This window comes from Phascolarctos cinereus, unplaced genomic scaffold, assembly GCF_003287225.1.
Source record: "Phascolarctos cinereus isolate Bilbo 61053 unplaced genomic scaffold, phaCin_HiC Scaffold_9;HRSCAF=440, whole genome shotgun sequence".
Classification (NCBI taxonomy): Eukaryota; Metazoa; Chordata; class Mammalia; order Diprotodontia; family Phascolarctidae; genus Phascolarctos; species Phascolarctos cinereus.
In genome coordinates this window covers 228,452,162-228,471,909 of record NW_027556402.1, presented here as the reverse complement: position 1 = coordinate 228,471,909, position 19,748 = coordinate 228,452,162, and the positions used below count along the sequence as shown (strand labels likewise).

Here is a 19,748-nt window from a genome sequence, read left to right as displayed (position 1 = left end):
CAGCAGGTCCTCCATACCGTGGTTGGACTACGTAGAACCTGAGAACCAAACTAGGCTTGGAGAGGCTCATCACCTAGTTGATCGTGGAGTGATGAGTTCTTTCATCCACGTTAACTTCTTTTGAAGACTTTTATTTATTTTATAACAATTTATAGGAAGCCTTTATTGATTCCCAAATCACTAGTGTTTTTTCTTCCCCAAACTACCTGGCATTGACTGACCCATGTAACTATTGTATTCTGTGTATGAAATACAAGGTACTTGAGAGCTTAGTACAGCGTCAGGCACGTAGTAGGTGCTTGATAGATCTTTTTTGATTGATTGAAAGCAGCGAATGTTTTTCCTTTTGTCTTTATCCCCAGCACAGAACACAGGAACTTCAGCAAAGTAGGGACTTAAATTAGATTGAATCAAGGCAACAAAACAGACGCATATGAGTATGAGAGATGGCTCCATAAGAAAAACAGAACTGATGTATTCCATAATAATTTGAGCAATTTTCATAGCCTTCCCTATTGGTAATCTGACGATCAGAAATTATAGATCTTTGGGAAAACTTTTCCCCCAAATGGAGCCTCTTTGTGCAGTCTATGGCAGGGGTGAGCCCCACTTTTGTCTTCCATCCATGAGATTCTGATAGCCGAGTGCGAGCTCAAGTGCGACAATTTCCAAAGGACAAGTTGGCAAAAACAGATAATGCGTACAGGTTGCTGAGTGTGTGTATTCTGTGTGTGGCCTTCAACCACTTAAATAATCCACTTTTGTTGTCATTAACTATATAGCTTTAGAGTGGTGTACTGTATAAGTGGTTAAAGTGCATCATAAATAAAATGGCATTATGTTGAAAAGATGCTAGTAACAATTTGCCTGCTATAAATTAATAAATGCTCATTTGTGATTAGTTGGGTAAAAGAACACGTTTAGTATGAAACATATATGTATATATATATCATATTTGTTGTTATCACTGCCCTTTCCCCCAAAGCTCTTTACCAATAGCATTGCTTCTATAGCTCATTGGCTGATTGAATCAATTTTATTTTTCTTACTAGATCTATCAATTATATATGCATGCTTCCTATACACATGGAGATCTCATTTTCCTAAAAAATTGCCATAGATCCTAAGAGTTGTGGATTTATGAGCCAGAAGAGATGCCAGAGACCACTGAGTCTAATTCCCTTAGAGACCAGGCCCTTGCTCTTTTCAGTACCTTGCACTGCTCCCTCTCAGTTGGTATCACTTCAGTTCCTGATGGGTTCTAATCACTTGCGTTATATAATAGTGCATGACTTTAAATGCTTCATGCAGTATGTGAGAACCCTTGCATATTGCAGTGGCCAGACCCTCAGGAAATCAAAGAAATTTCCTTGAGAAGAGGGAGGCATGAATGAAGGGGAAAAAATAGTATTAAGTCCCTATAACATGCCAGCAGCAGCTGGTGACATAGATACGAAAGGCAGGCCATTCTTTCCCTCGTATAGATCACATTCTCATAGAGAGAGACTGCACATGTAGAGGAACAGTGGTCAAAGGAAAGAATTTTTGGAAAGAGATTATGGGAATGATACTGTATAGATATCCTTGGGTCATTTTACACCCTCTCCAGAAGCAATGGGAGTGCTGTTTTTATTACTGTTCCCTGAGAAAGGTGTGTGTGTGTGTGTGTGTGTGTGTGTGTGTGTGTGATGTTGGCTATTCTGTGGTGGATGCTGGCATGGATGGATGCATGGACAGATGGATGAATTGTAATGCATGCTCTGGGGCCATCTAGAGAGAATGGGTTAAGTCAACATATACTTCCTCATTCACTCACAAATCAGGACAGCCCAGACCCAGAGAAGAATTCTAAAACTTATTGGAATAGCTCCTTCACAGATCACATAGTCCATCCTTATTTTAAATTAGCAGGCTAACCTCACCCCAGTAGGAACACAGGAAAGTCTGCCTAATTACCCTACTCACCAGCTTCTACTCCAAAATATTTTCAGTTATAATTCTCATTTTGAGAGTCATGAAAAGCCAGCTTTGGAATCAGGATGACCTGGGTTTAAATCCTGCCTCTGAAGCATCCTTTTTGCATGACCCTGGATAAGTCACTTAACCTCTTGGTGCCCCAGAAAACTCTCCAGGACCATATGTTACAGAGGTGTTGTTCATCTGCTTTGGTGGAGGAAGTTGCTATACTAGGAATTGTCTACATTAATGAAATCACTGGGTTGGACCTAAACAAATAAATAAATTATAGCTTAGTTCCAAGATTCTTAACCTGGGATTTCATGGATACATTTCAGGGGGTCCATGAACTTGGGTGGGAAGAAAATTACCTCTTTATTTTCACTAACCTCTAGCTGAAGATTTATATTTCCGTCAATTATGAAAATTGGCAACAAACATTATTCTGAGAAAGGTACTGTAGGCCAAAGGAGTTCGTGCCAAAATAAGGTTATGAACCCTTGGGATGGTGGATAAAGGCTTGGATTTGGAGTCAGGAAGACTTGGGTTCACATCCAATCTTTGACACTAGCTTTGTGACCATGCATACATCACTTAGCCTCTCCTGATCTCAGTTTCTTCATCTGTAAAAAGAGATCAATAATCCCTGTGTTACTACCTCTCAGGGGTATCAGACATTGTCAGCAGCAGCAGCAGCAACATCATCATATAATAACTAGCCTAGATACAGTACTTTAAGGTTTGCAAAGTGCTTTACAAATATTACCTCATTTTATCTCCCCAACAACCCTGGAAAGTAGGTTCTATTATCTTCATTTTACAAAGGAAGAAACAGGCACAGAGGGCTTAAGTGATTTGCCCAGGGTCACGCAGCTAGTAAGAGTCTGAGGCTGTATTTAAACTCAAGGCTTCCTGACTCCAAATCCAGAGCTCTATCCCTGTACCACCCACCAGCCTCTCTTAAAATAATACACATAAAATGCATTGCAAGCTATCTAAATGGGAGTTACTTTTATTATTATTATTTTTGTCCATCTCTAAGAGACTTTACACATCAGGTCTATTTCATTGACAGTAACCCTAGACAACTGAGAATAAACTTCGCCTTAGGATTTACACAAAACTCTCAGAAACCTCATTTCTTTGATTGAATGCCTTTTTAAAGGAACAAAGTGAACTCCCATGGATGTTTGTAAAATGGTGAAAGAAGACATTTTAATATGCACATGTAGTATTTTATTTATCTCTTCTTATACTCCTTTGTTGTATGTGGCCCATTTAAAAAAATGCAAAAATAACCATGTCTTAAATCCTGGATAAACTATTTCTTAGTATCCAATATCACAGGCCGTTCTATCTTCCCAGCTTCTTTGAGAACAAAGGGTACAGAAAGGTGTCAGGAGCTAATCATGCTCCTGGGGTGTGATTAGATGGAAGCAAAAGACTCCTATCTCTTGAGTTAATATTATTTTAGAAATGCTTAATCCCCAGGCCACGAAGCTAATTGTGGGGAAAGGCTTATTATCGTAGAAGAACAAAACATATGTTCCCAGTCTAATGGAGGTGATGGTGACAATATAGGTCACCAGCGAATTCTCTCTGAGTAAATCACAGTGGAACTGGGCTGTGTGTATTAGGCTCGAGAAAGGCACGGCGTTATTGTTCTAGCTAGTTAGCAGAAGAGGTCTATTTATGGCTATCTGAAAGGCCTGAGCTGCAACCTCACCTTCAAGGCTCTCCACAAACTTTCCAGCTTTATCTGCCCTTCTAGTGATGTATGCACCCCCTAAACTGGGCCAGCTGTCATGGCTTGAACAAATACTGCACTTTTCCTGCCTCCACTCCTTTGGCCTTTTAGGGCCCCTCCACTATAAATCTTGTCATGGTGCATTCTGTAAGAAAGGAACAGTAACCAACTGTTGATGTTGGTGGGGAAGGAGCCCAGAGATACTTCTCTCCTATCCCAACCTCATCTTTGTCTGAATGAATGAACAAATGAATGAATGAAAAAAATCACTCACTAAGCACTTACATGCAAAACCACTGTGCTATGTACTGGACGTAGAAATAGAAAAGAGCACAGTGCCTTAGTAGATGCCCTACCCGATCTGATACAGTTCCTGTTATTGGGGGGCACATCCAAATGGCGAGGACAATTCTGCCCAGTCCAAAGGTCACTGCCTCCAATGAGCACAGAGCCTCCTTTATTTGAGCTTTTGTATGCTCACGATGAATGCATCGATGAGCAAACTGGAGAAGCCAGCGGTCCCTTGTGCCATCCCCAAACAATCCTGTGTCTTTTACTGCCTTGGAAAGGCAGCTTTGCATAGATGGGATCCAGCCTATCTTGGAATTCCCATACTGACACAAATCCCAGATCCTTCATGTATAACCATCTTCACTATGACCAGGTGCCATCATGGATACAGTACTGGCCTTGGAGTCAAGAAGACCTAATCTTGACACCTATGATCTGTGTCACCCTGGGCAAGTTGTTTCTCCATCTCTCAGCCTCAGTTTCCTATTATAGAATATTGCCAAACTATATATGTACACTATACTGTAGATATTCTATATATGTATAGTAATATACTATATAGGATATATAATTATATACCATGTAGTATGTATGATCACAAATATGTTAATAATAGCACCCCCCAGGGTTGTCGTGAAGATCAAATGAAACCATATTTATAATGCACTGTTTGAATCTTAAAGCCTTCTAGAAAAGTTGGAGGTTATTATTTAGAGGGAGGGAGTTGGTTTAATAAGCAAAGCACAAATAAAAAGTCTGATTCATGTAAAATAGAGAAGCCTTTACTTACTTGAAAACTTGGAATTTCTGAATTCTCCTTCTAGGGCGACGAGTCTCTAAGGGTAAACTTGGAAAAGTGGTTTACACCAATAGCCCTGCTAGGCACACGGTAGCCAAAGGTAACTGGATGGAGCCCACTCAAGAGGAGAGGAAGTTACTGAAGCACATAGTAAGTGCTAAGGTATGTCAGAACTCAGCCATGACTCCTACTTCTCTACCAACATCTAAAACAAGGTTGAATTGAGAAAAATGCATCTTTGATCTACCTCCATGTCTGGTCAGTTAAGAGTGGTTATAAAGTTGGCATTTGAAGGGTACCTAAATGGATGGACAACTCCAGCTGAAGGGTGTTTTGTATGAATGGGGACCGCAAGTTATGACCTTAGCAAAGATGAGAAAAAGGCCCGGTGGATATGTACATAGGCAATTACACTGAGTACCCGAAAGATGAGTCTTATGGCTTCATTGCTCATCACTCCTAAGGGTCTGTCTCAATATGTGAAAAGAGCAAAGAGTGAAAAACTAATTGCAATGGAGACATTCAAAAGTGTGAAATTCAGAAAGTGGTTTCAATCCATATGGTTAATCAGTCAGGATTGCTGTTCATAAAAGAGGAGGGAAGAGAAAGGTCAGCTCGAGTGAGATGACTGGTGATGGGGACCTGGGAAAAAATGCCACATTCCCCATTCTTTGGAGACGTTTCCAACCAAATGTGCTGTCCCTATATTGGAAGATTTCTCAAAGTTAGGAAATGTACAGAGAAGTACAAGTCAAGGTTCTTGGGGAAATATGACATATCAGAAATAGGATTTCTCACAAGACCAAAGAGGCTGAAATACTGGCCAGAAGATGAGTGCACATTAGTTAATTATTGTGGCTTAAAGATGAATTGGAGCTCTGCCTGAGAGCAGTCCAGAAAGGTGTGTATGTGTGTTGCTGGGCATCTGAAATTAAGCAAGTGAGGACCCAGATTCTGAATCACAAAACTCCTTAAGAGGCTTTTCAGATAACAGAAATACTTTTGTGATTCTGTTTAAAATATACATGGACTCACACACATATGTCCACACAAAACTGCACATGAACATATGCCAAAGCCACATAGAAATCACTTACTCATATGTTTAATATGAATGTATATGTAGAGCCTATATCAGATTGCACACCATCTTGGGGAGGGGGGAGAGGAGGGAGAGGGAAAAAATTTAAAACTCACTATGGAAGTGAATGTTGAAAACTAAAAATAAATTAATAAAAAAAAAAGAAGTCATCTATTCAGAGGGTTGAGTACTTAATGTTTAGAAAGCTATCTCTCTCCTTCATGCCTCCTGAGATTCATCTTAATGTAATGGATGGACACTTCTGTATGAATTAATAGCAGGAGGTGGCCTAGAACTGGGAGATACATGCAGTGGTCTGTCCATGTCTCTCTGTCTCTCTCTCTCTCCCTCCCTCTCTCACTTTCCCTCCCCTCATATATATGTATATATACATACATACACATATATTTATGCAGCTACACATACTGAATAATGTGCTGAGTCTAGAGTTGGAAAAAGCTGCATTCAAATCCTGCCTTAGACACTTATTAGCTGTGTGATCCCAGACAAGTCACTTAATCTCTGTCTGTCTGTTTCTTATCTGTAAAATGGTCGTGATAATGGCACCTACCTCCCATGGTAGTTAAATAACATTTATAAACAGCTTTGAAGACCTTGAAGTGTTCTAAAATGCTAGCTATGATTATTCTTAGTACTGTTACTTGGGAAGTTATTTTTTGCCCCAGGTTGTTTCATCTGATTAGGTTTGGTTCCTATAGTGTTGATGATAAAGTAAATACATATCAGTTATTCTCTGTTTTCTAACATCCCCACTCGCTTGTTTGATTCTTTACAGAATCCTCAATCTTCCCTGAGCTAAGGTCACTAATGTGGTGGTCCCTCATGCTCTTCTCTCACTAGGCACACCTTTCTGAGGTCCGGAGCCAGCAGACCAAACGCCGTTCTCCAGGGTCAACGAAACTATTCAACCTGTACATTCAGCCCAACACCAAAAGAGTCTTCGCTTACCTCAGTGGTCACGAACAGGAAGATGGCGTTTATGCCTGGGGCAGATCAATTGCAGAGGTAAAGTTCTGGGAGAGGCCATCTTTAGAGGATGTCTGGTGCCCAAGAAGAGTTCTGGATCTCAGGGAACACTGTGACACATTGCCTTGAGTCTTTAAGTTTTCCCTGATAATACACAAATAAGGAATGATGCTAGGTACCAAAAAAGAGTGAGGATGCAGGTGCCCAACATACTCTCTCTATAGTCATATACTGTATAGTACATATATTAATATACCATGTAGCATATATAATAATAAATATGCTATATATAGTAATATACTATACAACATATAATTGACTAAATAATAATATTCTATATACAATATAGAATAATATCTAGAATGATAATGCTATATTTAGTGTATATAATAATATATTATTTAGCATTTTTTTTGTTATTGCTTAGTTGTTTTCAGCTGTGTCTGAATCTTCCTGACCCCATTTGGGGTTTGCCTGGCAAAGACACTAGAATGGTTTTCCATTTCCTTCTTCAGCTCATTTTACAGATGAGGAAACTGAGGCAAACAGGGTGAAGTGACTTGTTCAGGGTCACATAATAAATATCTGAGGCCGGATTTGAATTCAAGTCCTCCTGATTCTAGGCCTGAAGCTTTATCCACTCACCCACCTAGCTGCCCGTGTGTGTGTGTGTGTGTGTGTGTGTGTGTGTACACAATACACACATATATATGTATGTACTTAGAAATTTGTGTGTTTTCTCCTCTACTAGAATGTAAAGTCCTTGAGGGCAGGTACCATTTTACTTTTGTATCTCCAGTGCTTCATGTGGTGGCTGATACCTAGTAGGTGCCTAATAAATGCTAGTTGATTGATTGCTAATATACTTTGTAAACTGCAACATGGTATATAAATTCTATTCTTGGGTCCAAAAAATCCTCTTCATTGTGTAGAAGAGACATAGTGAGACAATAGTATCTGTTTAAAAAATCAAGCTTTTAGTGAACTGCAAGCTCAAAATTAGTCAACAATTCAATATGGCAGCCATAAAAGCTAGCACTCAGCTGCATTGAGAAAGATAATTTCCCCAGGATGAGGGAAGTGATGATCTTGCTGTATTCTGATGAGATCACAGCAAAAGGACCGTGTTTAGTTCTGGGCACCATATTACCAAACTAGAGGGTCTCCCGTCAAGATGATGAGAGGTCTAAAGACCCATGCAGAAGAGTGCGTTGAACTGACTTTGGAGGCAGAGGACCTGGATTCAATCCCTGCCCTATTCTGTCCTACTTATGTGACCTCAGGTGATTGATTTTCCCCATTCAGGGCTCTGCTCCTCGTGCGCAGTGAGAGGGTTGGACTGTGTCAACTGTGAGGCTCCTATACCATATTGCAAAAGTATTAGGTGAAGTGAGTTGGAATGTTTGGCAGAGATAAGAGAAACATTGCAGAGATATGGCAGTTGCCTTCAAATACTTAAAGGTATTTTGTGTTAATAAAGTCTTTGGAGGGCAGAACTGGGGACAGTGAGTGGAAGTTACAGAAAATTAATTTTCTGGTGTAATAAGAGCCAAACAAGCAGAGATGTCCTAAAGTGAAATGGGTTGCTTTGGGAAGTGGGAGGTTAGAGGTAGAAGGTTTTCAAGGAAAGGCTGGATGACCACTTCTCAGGTATTTTATAGAGGGGATGTGAAGTCAGGAACGGGTTGGAGTAGATGATCTTTATACTACCTTTCAATTCTGAAATCCTGATATAACCGTCAGCTGTAACTATTGTTGTCATTACTTTGGTCAAGATCCTCCAGGGAGCATATAAAAAAATTATAGTCCTTAGCCTCAAAGAACATATTATAGAGTTAGGAAAATAGAGAAATACATATAAAAAGACAGGCAGCTAGGTGGTGTAGTAGATAAGAATATTGGACATAGAGTCAGGAAGACCTGAGTTCAGATCTTAGCTTAGACACTAATGAGCTGTGCGTCAAAAGCAATAAATTAACCTCAGTTATAATTATTACAGGGCAGCTATGTGGCTTAGTGGGATAGAGTGTTGGGCCTGGCCAGAGTCAGGAAAACCTGAGTTCAAATCTGACCTTAGACGTTAGCTGTGTGATGCTGGGCATGTCATTTAATCCTGTTTGCCTCAGTTTCCTCATCTGCAAAATGATCTAGAGGAAATGGCAAACTACTCCGCTATCTCTGTCAAGAAAGCCCCAAACTGGGTCACAAAGGATCAGATGTGAATGAAATAACTGAACAACAAAACTAAATGAGTGACCAACTAGTCTAGCCAGTGTTCATTGTAGAATTCCTGCAGTTGGGATAATGGGGGAAAACAATGCAGAGGTAAGACTTGAGCTGGCCCTTGAAGTACAGATAAGATTCATGTAGACAGACCATCTATGACCAGGGAAACAGCATGGATACAATGACATGTCTTTATAAGGAATGTTTATACTTCAGAGAGAAGAGCAGTATGGCTGGAGTGGGATGTGAATTCAAGAGACCAGACAGAGAAGAATCTACAAAGATAGCTGGATGTCATATTGGAGAGGGCTTGAATACTAGACTGAGATCGTCGCTGATGGTATTTGAACAGTGGAAAGACATAATAAAAGTGTTATTTAGGAAGATCAATATGACCAGGGTGTATAATACAGATAATTACTGACTAATGTAAAAAATTATCCAGGTTTCATTTACTCCTTTGAAATTTTTTTAAAGTCATCTTTGATCTCTTCAGTTTTGTCTCCAAGATATCTGCTTTAGGGCCCTTTTAAGGAACTGAATTAAATTCTTAGTGATCAGTCATACTTCATGTATTAGTCCATTAAGTAAGCATTTATTTAAATTCCTACTTCAAGAAAGGCATGGTGGTAGTCCTTGGAGATGTTTCGATAATATTTTCCAGATTTGTGATTTCACCAGTGTTGAGAAAACATTGTGGAAATTCCCTCCCCAGCATAGAATGATCTATCTACAATTTATAGTCCTAGAAGATTGCTGGGGAGAACTGAGGGAATTAAGGAATTTGCCTACGGTCACATAGCTAGTGCATGTCAGAGGCAGGGCTGGAATCCAGGTCTTCTTGACTCCAAGCCTACCATCTATACGTTATTACACTCCCTTGTCTAGATCTTTATGATACAAAGACAAGAACTAACACTACCTACCCTCAAGGAACATATACTAAGGGATGATACTGTGCCCTCAGTTCTGGGCTGGGTTTCTAGTTTTATCATTCATGAGCCCCCACCTATGTGTCTACCATTAATAATCATCCAGTAGATTAAATTACCTTTAAGCGAAAAGTATTTACTGAGATAGTATAATAGTGCTTGATATAAAATATTTCTACCAAAAGCCTGGAGCATACTCTCTGACAACTGTACACAAGTCCTTGGGAAGAGTGAGTGCAGACTAAGAGACTAGGGACATGTGTAGGATATATGTGTGGCAGAAAGGTAATTGAAGTTCTTTCTTGAGTTCCTAGTTGGCATTCTTCCCTAGCACAAGGAGACATGTTCCTTGAAGCTACCTCCTTCCTTGGGTGACTGTCCTTCATCATCCATTTCTCCTTGGTGTGTCACTCTGTTCTCAGCTGAGTTTGTCGTGTGCTTTGAGGTGGGAACAAAATGACATCCAAGGGCAGACAGATACTAGCAGACAGGCACCTGAGGAAGGAGACAGTTGATTTTAGCTTGATGCGTTTACTATCTGCTACAGATGACATGGTCAGTCTGGAGAGGAAATGAAATAAATAAAAAAAATATTCTTCCTCCTCCCTTTAGTAGTTCTGTCTCAGGGGCTTGGCTTCAATTTTGAATCCTGAATCCTTAATTTCTGAACTTGGATTCCTTCAAGACTAAGCTGATTTACTGCTGGACTCACTCACAGCTAGACTGACTGCTCTGTGTCTACATAGCTAGAGAGGTACGTCTAATTCTTTCAGGCAATCACAAGATGCTTCCTGTGTGGCCTGCCTTCATCCAAAAATCACAGAGCTATATAATCTCTTCAGATTAAGGACTCTTAGGTTGTACAAAAAATGCCTTCAACATCTAGTTTATTCTGTTTATTTATTAAAGGTGTCTGGACCTTCTGTGATTACATTAATTGAGGACCTTGCCCTTTTTACAAAAAGATAGGAAGGACGTCAGTAGCTAGGGAGAGAGTTCAAACATGGCAAGGATGAGGGGGAGTTGATCAATGGGACATATTCCTAAGGGAGATGGGAAGGGATAGGATCACAGATTGCAAGAACAGGGGCCATCTTTTTGTCAAAGTCTAAATCAACAGGCTTCAAAGCATGACGGAGAAATGATATTTGTGGTGTAGCATGGAGAAGAAGATGGAGCTCACAACAGATGGCCTCCATCCTCTTGTTAAAATAGAAAGTAAGACAGTGTGAAGGGCAGAGTGTGAGGGGCTTGAGGAGGGAAGAAAAAGTTTGGAATAGCTATTGAGGGGGGTGCAATCAAATTTAATCATGGGAAAACAGAAGGATTGTCATGTAGCAGTGGGGGCCAGATGAAATTAGATCATATATACACATTTGTAGTGAATCTTGTTGGCCTAATCATATGAGTTCTGCCAGTGGTATTAGGCAGCTTTTTGGCAGGAATGAAGTCATATGGCAGAATAAGTCACTAGGTTGAGAGTTTGTCAAAGGGTGTTGATAGGGTAAAGGGGCAATGGAAAGTGGAGTGGAGTGCAAGGCTGATCTTGCTTAACTATAGGATCAAATTTATGAAGGGAAGCAAAATGAGGTTACATGATGCACTGGAAGAACAGGAAATGTGGAGTGGCTGGTAGTCATGGAGAAGATAAAAATAGGCTTGGTAAGAGTGAGGCAAAGGGAGAGATGGAAGGATAAAGGGCTGTGGCTGGAAAGAAAAAAAAGTCATAATTCAATATGTTAGAGACAGCAGTTATGGGTAAGGTGAGATTAATAGGATGATCAGCCCTGTGTGTAGATGAGGTAGAGTGAAGATTAACGCGCAGGAGAGTGTTCAGTGGCAGGAAAGATGGTAAGGCCCAGTGGTCTGGATAGCAAGTAACCCAATTAAGCTGGAGTGTAGAGGAAGATAAGGCTGATGTACAAATGCATCTTTACTGTCATTACAACTGATAAAACTATATCCATTTGGTGGTGAGAACTCTGATGGCAAGAACTTTTTTTTCCAGGTTGACAATATCTATATAATATGTGTGTCTATGTATGTATGTATGTGTGCACATATACACACACACATATAATATGTATGTATGTATATATATCTGTATGTGATAATACATTACAATAATATATAATATTGTATATTACACATAGGATACCCAATAGCCATGGCTGCTGAAGAGGTATAGACTGTGTGCCCAGCAAATACAGCTGTTAGGACCACATCTCCATTGAGGCTGCTCCTTTAATTGATAGAATTTGAGTCAGGTTGGACTGAGGGCTAGTGGCATAGGAGAAGTTGCTATTTGTGGGGTTCTTAGGGACCTTAGTGGTCATTTCCATAGTGCCTTCCTCATGCCACCTTCTGTCTTTGTGTGGGGCATCTCTCTGTTTCAGCCGGCCTAGCCTGATGAGTAGTTCAGATTTTTTTTCTATAAAAGTAGAGAATTTATATAGAAAAAGGACTCTGTGTAGAATAAGTAGGGAATTGAAAAAACGAAGGGCTCTGATTTCACTAAAGGAATAGAGATGTTCAATAATACATATTAGCTCTTGCTCAAAACAAACCAGCACCACCACCAAAAACCCTTTATTGGCTTTCCTTTTACCTGCTGAATAAAGATAAAATTCCTTAGACTGACATTCGACATGCCCTCTGCATTCTGGTTCGACCAATCTTTACAGTTTTGGTTCACATTACTTCCGCCTTATGATTTATCCAAACTAGATGACTTCTCACCTCCTGAATATGTTCGTTCTATTTTGGCTTTCCCATTTCTGTGCCTTGTCCACAGTATTTGCCTTGAATGCCCTCACTTTGTCCACCTCTGACTCTTGAAATCCCTAACCTTCCTTTAGGTCTTAGCTCAAATCCCCTCAATGACATTTTCTTTGATCCCACCCATTCTCCAAGGAAGTGAATTCTGGCTCATCTGAAATCACTGCATTTTATAATCCTCTTAAAAGCTTATAAAAAACAGAATCATGTAGTGGACAGAGTCAGAGTCAAGAAATTATAGGTTCACATCCTGCCTTTGGCATATACAAGCTGTGTGACTCTGGGAAAACTCACTTAACCTCTCAGTGCCCCAGAAAATTCTCTGAGCCTATACATTGGAGTTACCCATGTGCTTTGGTGGAGGGAGCTTCCTCACTGGGAAACTCCCTATGAAGTAATTAACATTGTGAAATTCGATAGGAATAGAGTCTTACACTTGGATGTAAAAAAAATCAATTTCACAAATACAAGATAGGGGAGGCATGATTAGTGGGCAGATTTTTTTTCCACTCAAAAGATGTGGGATTTATAGTAGATTGAAAGCTCAAAATGAGTTAGTAGGGTTAAAAAAAAAGTGATTTTGAGCTAAATTTACAAAGGTCCAGCTTCCAGGAACCAGGCAATAATCCCACTGCACTCTGCCTATCCCCCTTTAAACCTCATCTGGAAAGGAGGCGTCACTTCTGGGCATCATGGTTTAAGAAAGACATCAGTAAGCTATAGAGCATCTCAAGGAAGACAAACAGAATGACGAAGGACCCTGAGATTATGTCACATGAAAAACAGTTGAATGAAGCGAGCATGTTTACTTTACAGAAAAGAGGACCCAGGGAGTGCATTAGAGCCATCTTCCAATATTCGAAGGACTGTCATATGGAGAAGAGATCAGATCTGTTCTATTTGGTCCCAGAGGGTAAAACAAGGAAGAATTTGTGGAAGTCCTACAAAGCCAAATACAGACTTGATGTCAGGAAAACATCCTGACAAATAGGGCTGCCCCAGAGTGTACTGGGCTACCTTGAGTGGTGGTGAGCTCCTTATCTTTGGAGGTCTTTGAGCAGAGGGTGGATCACCACTTGGGGAATCTATTATGGTAGAGATTCCTTTCATGGAACTGTTGGATTAAATGGCTGCTGAGTTGCCTTTCATCACTCAAATGTTGTGTGTCTGTAATCCTGGGAGTCCTTGTACAAATGAAACCACAGTTCCAGATTAAAAAAAAAAACCACAACATATTCCAGTGGGTCTTATATTTATCCATATGCATATTTTGTTTCTGCCTATTAGGTGATTAAAAACTTCAAGGGCAGGGGCAGATTCTTATTTATTCCCTTTTGTATCTTCCTAGAATAGTTCACTGTCCATAGTAAATCATAAAAAATATTTGTTGAATGAATGAATGGTCCTTTCACCAGATGAATGAGAAATACAGTAGAACCCAGATTTCAATGTTTTTCTCTGTGTGTTTCATATAGCAAATCAAACCAGGGCTATCCAAAATTGTGGTGCTGGCCCAGCTTGCTCTTTATTTTTCTCATAAATGTGAAAAGTCTAGCCGATCCAGCAACTTTCTACTCACCTTTTTCTACCCACCTTTGCCAAAATGACTCTTTTCTCCAGTTGGTCCCATCTCTTCTTGGTACACCAGAACGGCTCTCTCCTCTGGGTTTATAGCTAACTCTTCAAGCCCAAAGCTTTTCTCTGACTTAGCATCATAGACTTTAGAGTTGGAGGAGATCACAGAGGTCATACTGTCTACCTCCCCGCCCTCTGTCTCCCTCATTTTATAGATGCTGCATCTGAAGTACAGACAAGTTAGGCGACGTGCCTAAGGTCATGAGTGTAGTTAAGTCACAGCTGTGATTTGAAGCCAGGTCCTCAGATACCAGAACCAGTGTACTCTGCTGTCTGGCCAAGCTTTGTCTGGTCCTAAAGGACTGATCTCCTCCTACATCTATAGCATCTCTCTCTACCCACTTTGATGAGACTTCAATGGATCTGTGATCTTGTCGATGTGGGTACTCCCTTCAAGGGTGCAGATAACAACCTCTCTGTACCTTCTCCACCTTCTGTCAATGACCTCCAGCAGTCTTCCATGGGAAGGAGTGGGAGGAGGGGAGAGGGCAAAGCATTCGCAGATCCCCTCCTATCATATCGTCGTGTGGGTAACAGTGGAGGGCACAGGCTACCCATCAGTTGCCTTGCCGTTTGAACAGCCCATCTCATCAGCAGGTCCTCTCCCCTTCCCCCTCATCCTCTTACGTCCAATATAGCATTAAATTTTTAAAAATCTTTTTTTTTTCATTCATTGCTAGCCTCAGCTCATTCCAGGCTTTAGCACTTTCTGACACTGTTATCACAGTGTCTACTCTTTTATAGTCATCCTCAATTTACCCACTTTAGCCTTCATATTCTGTATTTTTTTAATCTAAATTTGTCACTGAGTTCCTTTTATATTCACATCAATCTCTGTATAGAACTGCCTCTTTCCTTCTAAATCAGGATTTATTCTTAAATTTTTCACATCTTTTGAGGCATCTTCCCTAATGGAATTATGACATATGAATAATGAAATGAATTATGAAAGCCTACCTATCCTGTCTCTGGACTCTGAAATGTGCTCCCCGACAGGGTGAAGTGGATAGAGCATTGGAAGACAGAGTTCATATCCTGCCTCAGACACTTTTTAGGTTTCAGCCTCAGTTTCCTCATCTGCGAGATGGGAAAAATAATAATAATAATAATACTACCTTACGTCATAGAATTGTTGTGAGGATCAGATGAAATGCTACATGTCAAGCATTTTGCAAACCTTAAAGCACCATATATATGTTTGCTGTTATTATTGTTATTTTTATCTCATTTTGATGGAATTCAGGTAGAAACAAGACAAGTCTCTGTCATGCTATTATTCCTTAATGTTTAATGTTCTACAGCCTATTTCATGGATGGATAAAATAGCTGCTTTTTATAATTGAATCAAAATTATTATTCTTAGTTGAGGTAGCAAAGAGTAGTAGGTAGAAAACTGACTTTGAAGTCAAGAATGCCTGATTTCAAGTCTCACCTCTGACATATACTAATTGTGGGACCCTTTGGTAAAAACTAGACAGCTCTCTTAGACTAAGTTTCAGAAAAGGTGCAAAGTTGCTTTGGCAGAGGGCCTTTCCTCTCTAGGAAGCTTCCTATACCAAGAAAATCATAGGTCTGTCCAGTCTGTTATCTTTGCTATCCTCCTGGAGCTGCTCCTGACTTTCTTTATTTCAAAACCATGCAGTTTTTACTGCTGGCTCATCCTAGAACTTCCCTTAGCTCCCAGGGTCTCCTGTCCCTGGAGTAGCCTACCACTCCTGTGGCCTGTTCACCCAGAAATACTGCGAGGCCTGCCCCTCTTCTCCCAGTGGTGAGTTCCTCCTGGATCCTGCATTTTGTGGAAGGACTGAGGCCAGTCTGTCTCCATCCTCCTTCTAAGCATGTCTCTGAGTTTTCTGGCCTTCAAAAGCATGTCTCCACACTGGGCACTCCCTCCACTCCCCCCCTTTTTATAAAAGTTCCCCTGTGTGTTGTCTTAGCCTTTTAGAATGTAAGCTCCTTGAGGGCAGAGATTTCCTTTCTGTTTGCTTAGCACTTTGCACAGTCCCTGGCACATAGTAGGTGCTTAACAAATGCCTGCTTCAATCCTATCCTCTCTCCTGTTGTCTTTATCATCATCAAGGATACGTGCCAAGGTTGCATGGCTAGTTCACCCTTGATGATCTGTCCCAAATTATAACCTCTTAAGGGATTTGTCATATTTCCTCTGTTACCCAGGGTCTCCTTATTTCTTGTGCAGTTATGTGTTAGACCAGATGGCTTCTGAGGTCCCTTACAACGCTGAGATTCTTTGATTCTGTGGTTATAATCAGGTCAAAAATAGCAGTTCACCTCTTGGCTTCCTCTACTTTTGAAGAATAATTGAGTCAAATCAAGAATTTATCAGCTGCTTTACTTTTAATAGAAAGAAAGCTCGCCATTCTACAGACAGTGGAAGCCTCCAATTACTGCTCACTTCTTGCCTAAAGTGGGGGCACATCTGTAAAAGGGAGAGCTAATGATATATTTAACACATCAACTGTATATGGCTTGCATCTTTTGGAATAAAGATTATTCCTGAAAATGGCTTTAAAATGATCATCTCTGCAATACTCTTATAACTGGTTGGACTTCATCTAATAATTCAAGGGGAAATGGAATGCCTTCAGCAGAATTTCCACTTAGAATTTAAAACAATAATACAATGGAATGATGATAAGTTCAATTTATAATTATATGCATTAAAATAGATTTATAAATGCATTCCTAGTTATAGAATGCTTAAGCTGGAAGGTATCTTAAATATCACTTAGTCCAACTCTGTTATTTTAAAGGAAAGGAAATCAAAGGGAAATGACCTCCCCAAGGTCACATAGCTCATTAGTGGCAGAACAAGGATTAGCACCCAGGCCTTCTAACTTGCAGCTCAGTGCTCCATCCCCTGCAAGGTGCTTGCATCTTTTTCTTTGTTTGAAGAAAACAAAAGCTTGATCTTCACCTCACTGGTTTTCCTGGTTACTAGGGCAGAGGGCTTATTTGTGGCAACAATCCTCCAGACTGATGATTTGGAAATGCCTATAGTGGCAAAAACAAAAAGGCTTAATAATGGCTTTTTATTTTAAAGAACAACCTTAACATTAATTTAAATATCTTAACATAACTGCCTTTGACATGTCCAGATAAGCAAACTCCTTCCCCCAGAGCAGATTGGCACCCCTGTGGAATCCTGCAGTCCTGTAGACACTTGCCTGTGGTGCTGAGAGGTACAATGATTTACCCAGGGTCTCACATCTTGTATTAATCAGAGGCAGAGCTTGAATCCATATCTTCCTGACTTCAAGGCCACCTCTTTATGCCCAAGGCAGTGGTTCTCAAACCACTGTGGTCTGGTGATCCCCACAGGGATCCCTGAGATCATTTCAGGGGATACACAAAGTCAAAGCTATTTTCATCATAATAATATGTTTTAATTTCTAATACAGTTAATAGAATCCAGATAACAAAAGGTCTTAGAGGTGTGGGGGGGTGTCCCTCAATAATTTTAAAGAATGTAAAGGAATTCTGAAACTAAGAAGTTTGAGAACCATTGCCCTAAACCATGCTGACTCATGCAATAGTCAAGAAACCTTTATTAAGCACCTACTATGTGCCAGGCCAATGCATGATGCAATACTTACCCTGGCATCTTTTGAGGGACTACAAGCTTCTACATTAACTAATTCCTTTGAGATGTTGGGGTGCTTTAAGTTTTCCTGACACTTGGCTTATATCTCAGTTAGTTATTCACTTAACAAGGGTTTAGTAAACACTTCCTCTGTGTTAATGTGCCAAGTGCTGAGGGTACAAAGGCAGACAAAAACATGATTCCTCCCCTCAGGGAGTTCACATTCTAACATGGAACATGACAAGCAAATAGCCCCAGCCCTCCATATCTGGTCTGTGGCTCACATGAGAACATCTTGCTCAAGTGCTCTGCAAACCTGAATGCTTCATCACTGTCATCTCAGTTGTTTTTCTTCTAATGATTATGGTTTCTCCTAAGCCTGGCTTTTCATTTTCATTTCAGCTCCTGGATAATTGCTCCCTGCACCTCAGGATGACGTGCCCAGCCAAGACCATGTACACCTGGATGGAAAGCCTTTGACATCTTGGAATGATATCAAGAGGGACATGGTCATTTGTGTTTCTGCTGGAAATCATTTTGTAAGCCATGAAGGTACTCCATGGTCTTAAATTTATCGGGTTTCAATTACCTTTTGGTAAACACTTACTTTTTTTCTCTTACCCTACAGAAGGCAAAAGGCCTTCTGACTTTTAAAATCCCTCTATAGTGAATGTTTCAGATGTTTTGCTTTCCCGCCCCACCCCCACCATACAACCACACATTCTAGTCAATTAAATTTCATCATAAACTGGAATCTTACTTCCATGTGCTTTACTATAGTGGAGGATTCTGGGTAAGGCAGGTTACTTGTGGACTTCATCCAAGCAAGATTTCATTAAAAAATATCAAAAGGTCTATTTGATAAGGTAAGCCCATAGCCAAAGTCCCAAAGACGGTGTTTTAGTGAGGCCCTCTGTACACCATACCTCTGATGATTTAATATTGAATATTTTGTTAACCAGAAGTAAAACAACTTTTAGGCCTCCTTTTTTAGTGCTAAGTCAATTTATTTTTTAATTTTTTTTGCTAAGTCAATTTCTAGCCTAAGATCACTAATTTAGAGTAGGAAGGAACCTTAGCAATCATGTAGTCCCTTCTAGTCTCCTCAAGAAACAGGACCAGAGCATTTAAACAGCTAGCCCAAGATCACAGAGGCAGCAAATATCTGAGCTAGGTTTAGATCCTGGGGCCTGTGACTCCAGAGCCAACATTTCCCCCCATAATACCAAGCTGTCATCACTTTTAGCACTGATTTTTCATCTCTTATCTTATTTCTTTCATAAGCAATGTATCTGAAAATATTTTTCCCTCTCTTACTGACCCATCTTGTAGACTTCTAGTATAAGGTGGTATGTTTCTATGAAAAGAGCATTGTATTTCAAGCCAGGAAGCCTCTGTTTGAGTCTTGGGCTCTGATGCTGACTAGCTTTTTAACTGGTGGGCAAATGATTTAATTTTTCTTAGCCTCAGTTTCCTCATCTGTAAAGTAAAAATAATAATATTTATACTATAGACCTAATGGAGTTGTAAAGAAAGTGCTTTGTAAAGTGTTAAATCATTATGGATGCATATATAGTTATTCATTCCCCTGATGAATTTAAAACTGCTTCTTATAATTTGTGATACAGTTGCAAAACAAAAAGAAAACCCAACTCAACAACGTGGTCTTCAGGGCACTTTCAGGCAAACTGGTATCACTTTAAAAAAGAAAAAAA

General features: G+C 40.1%; 1 protein-coding gene across 1 annotated transcript in view; it reads left to right on the top strand.

Annotated features, from left to right (window-relative positions):
* Positions 1-18,733, top strand: part of DCDC1 (doublecortin domain containing 1) — a 66,450-nt gene extending 47,717 nt beyond the window's left edge. The window contains 4 exon segments of the mRNA XM_078148871.1: positions 4,819-4,955; positions 6,736-6,900; positions 18,436-18,493; positions 18,496-18,733. Coding sequence (XP_078004997.1) covers positions 4,819-4,955; positions 6,736-6,900; positions 18,436-18,493; positions 18,496-18,602 — 467 coding nt within the window. The 3' untranslated portion in view covers positions 18,603-18,733.
* Positions 18,734-19,748: the final 1,015 nt, after the last annotated feature.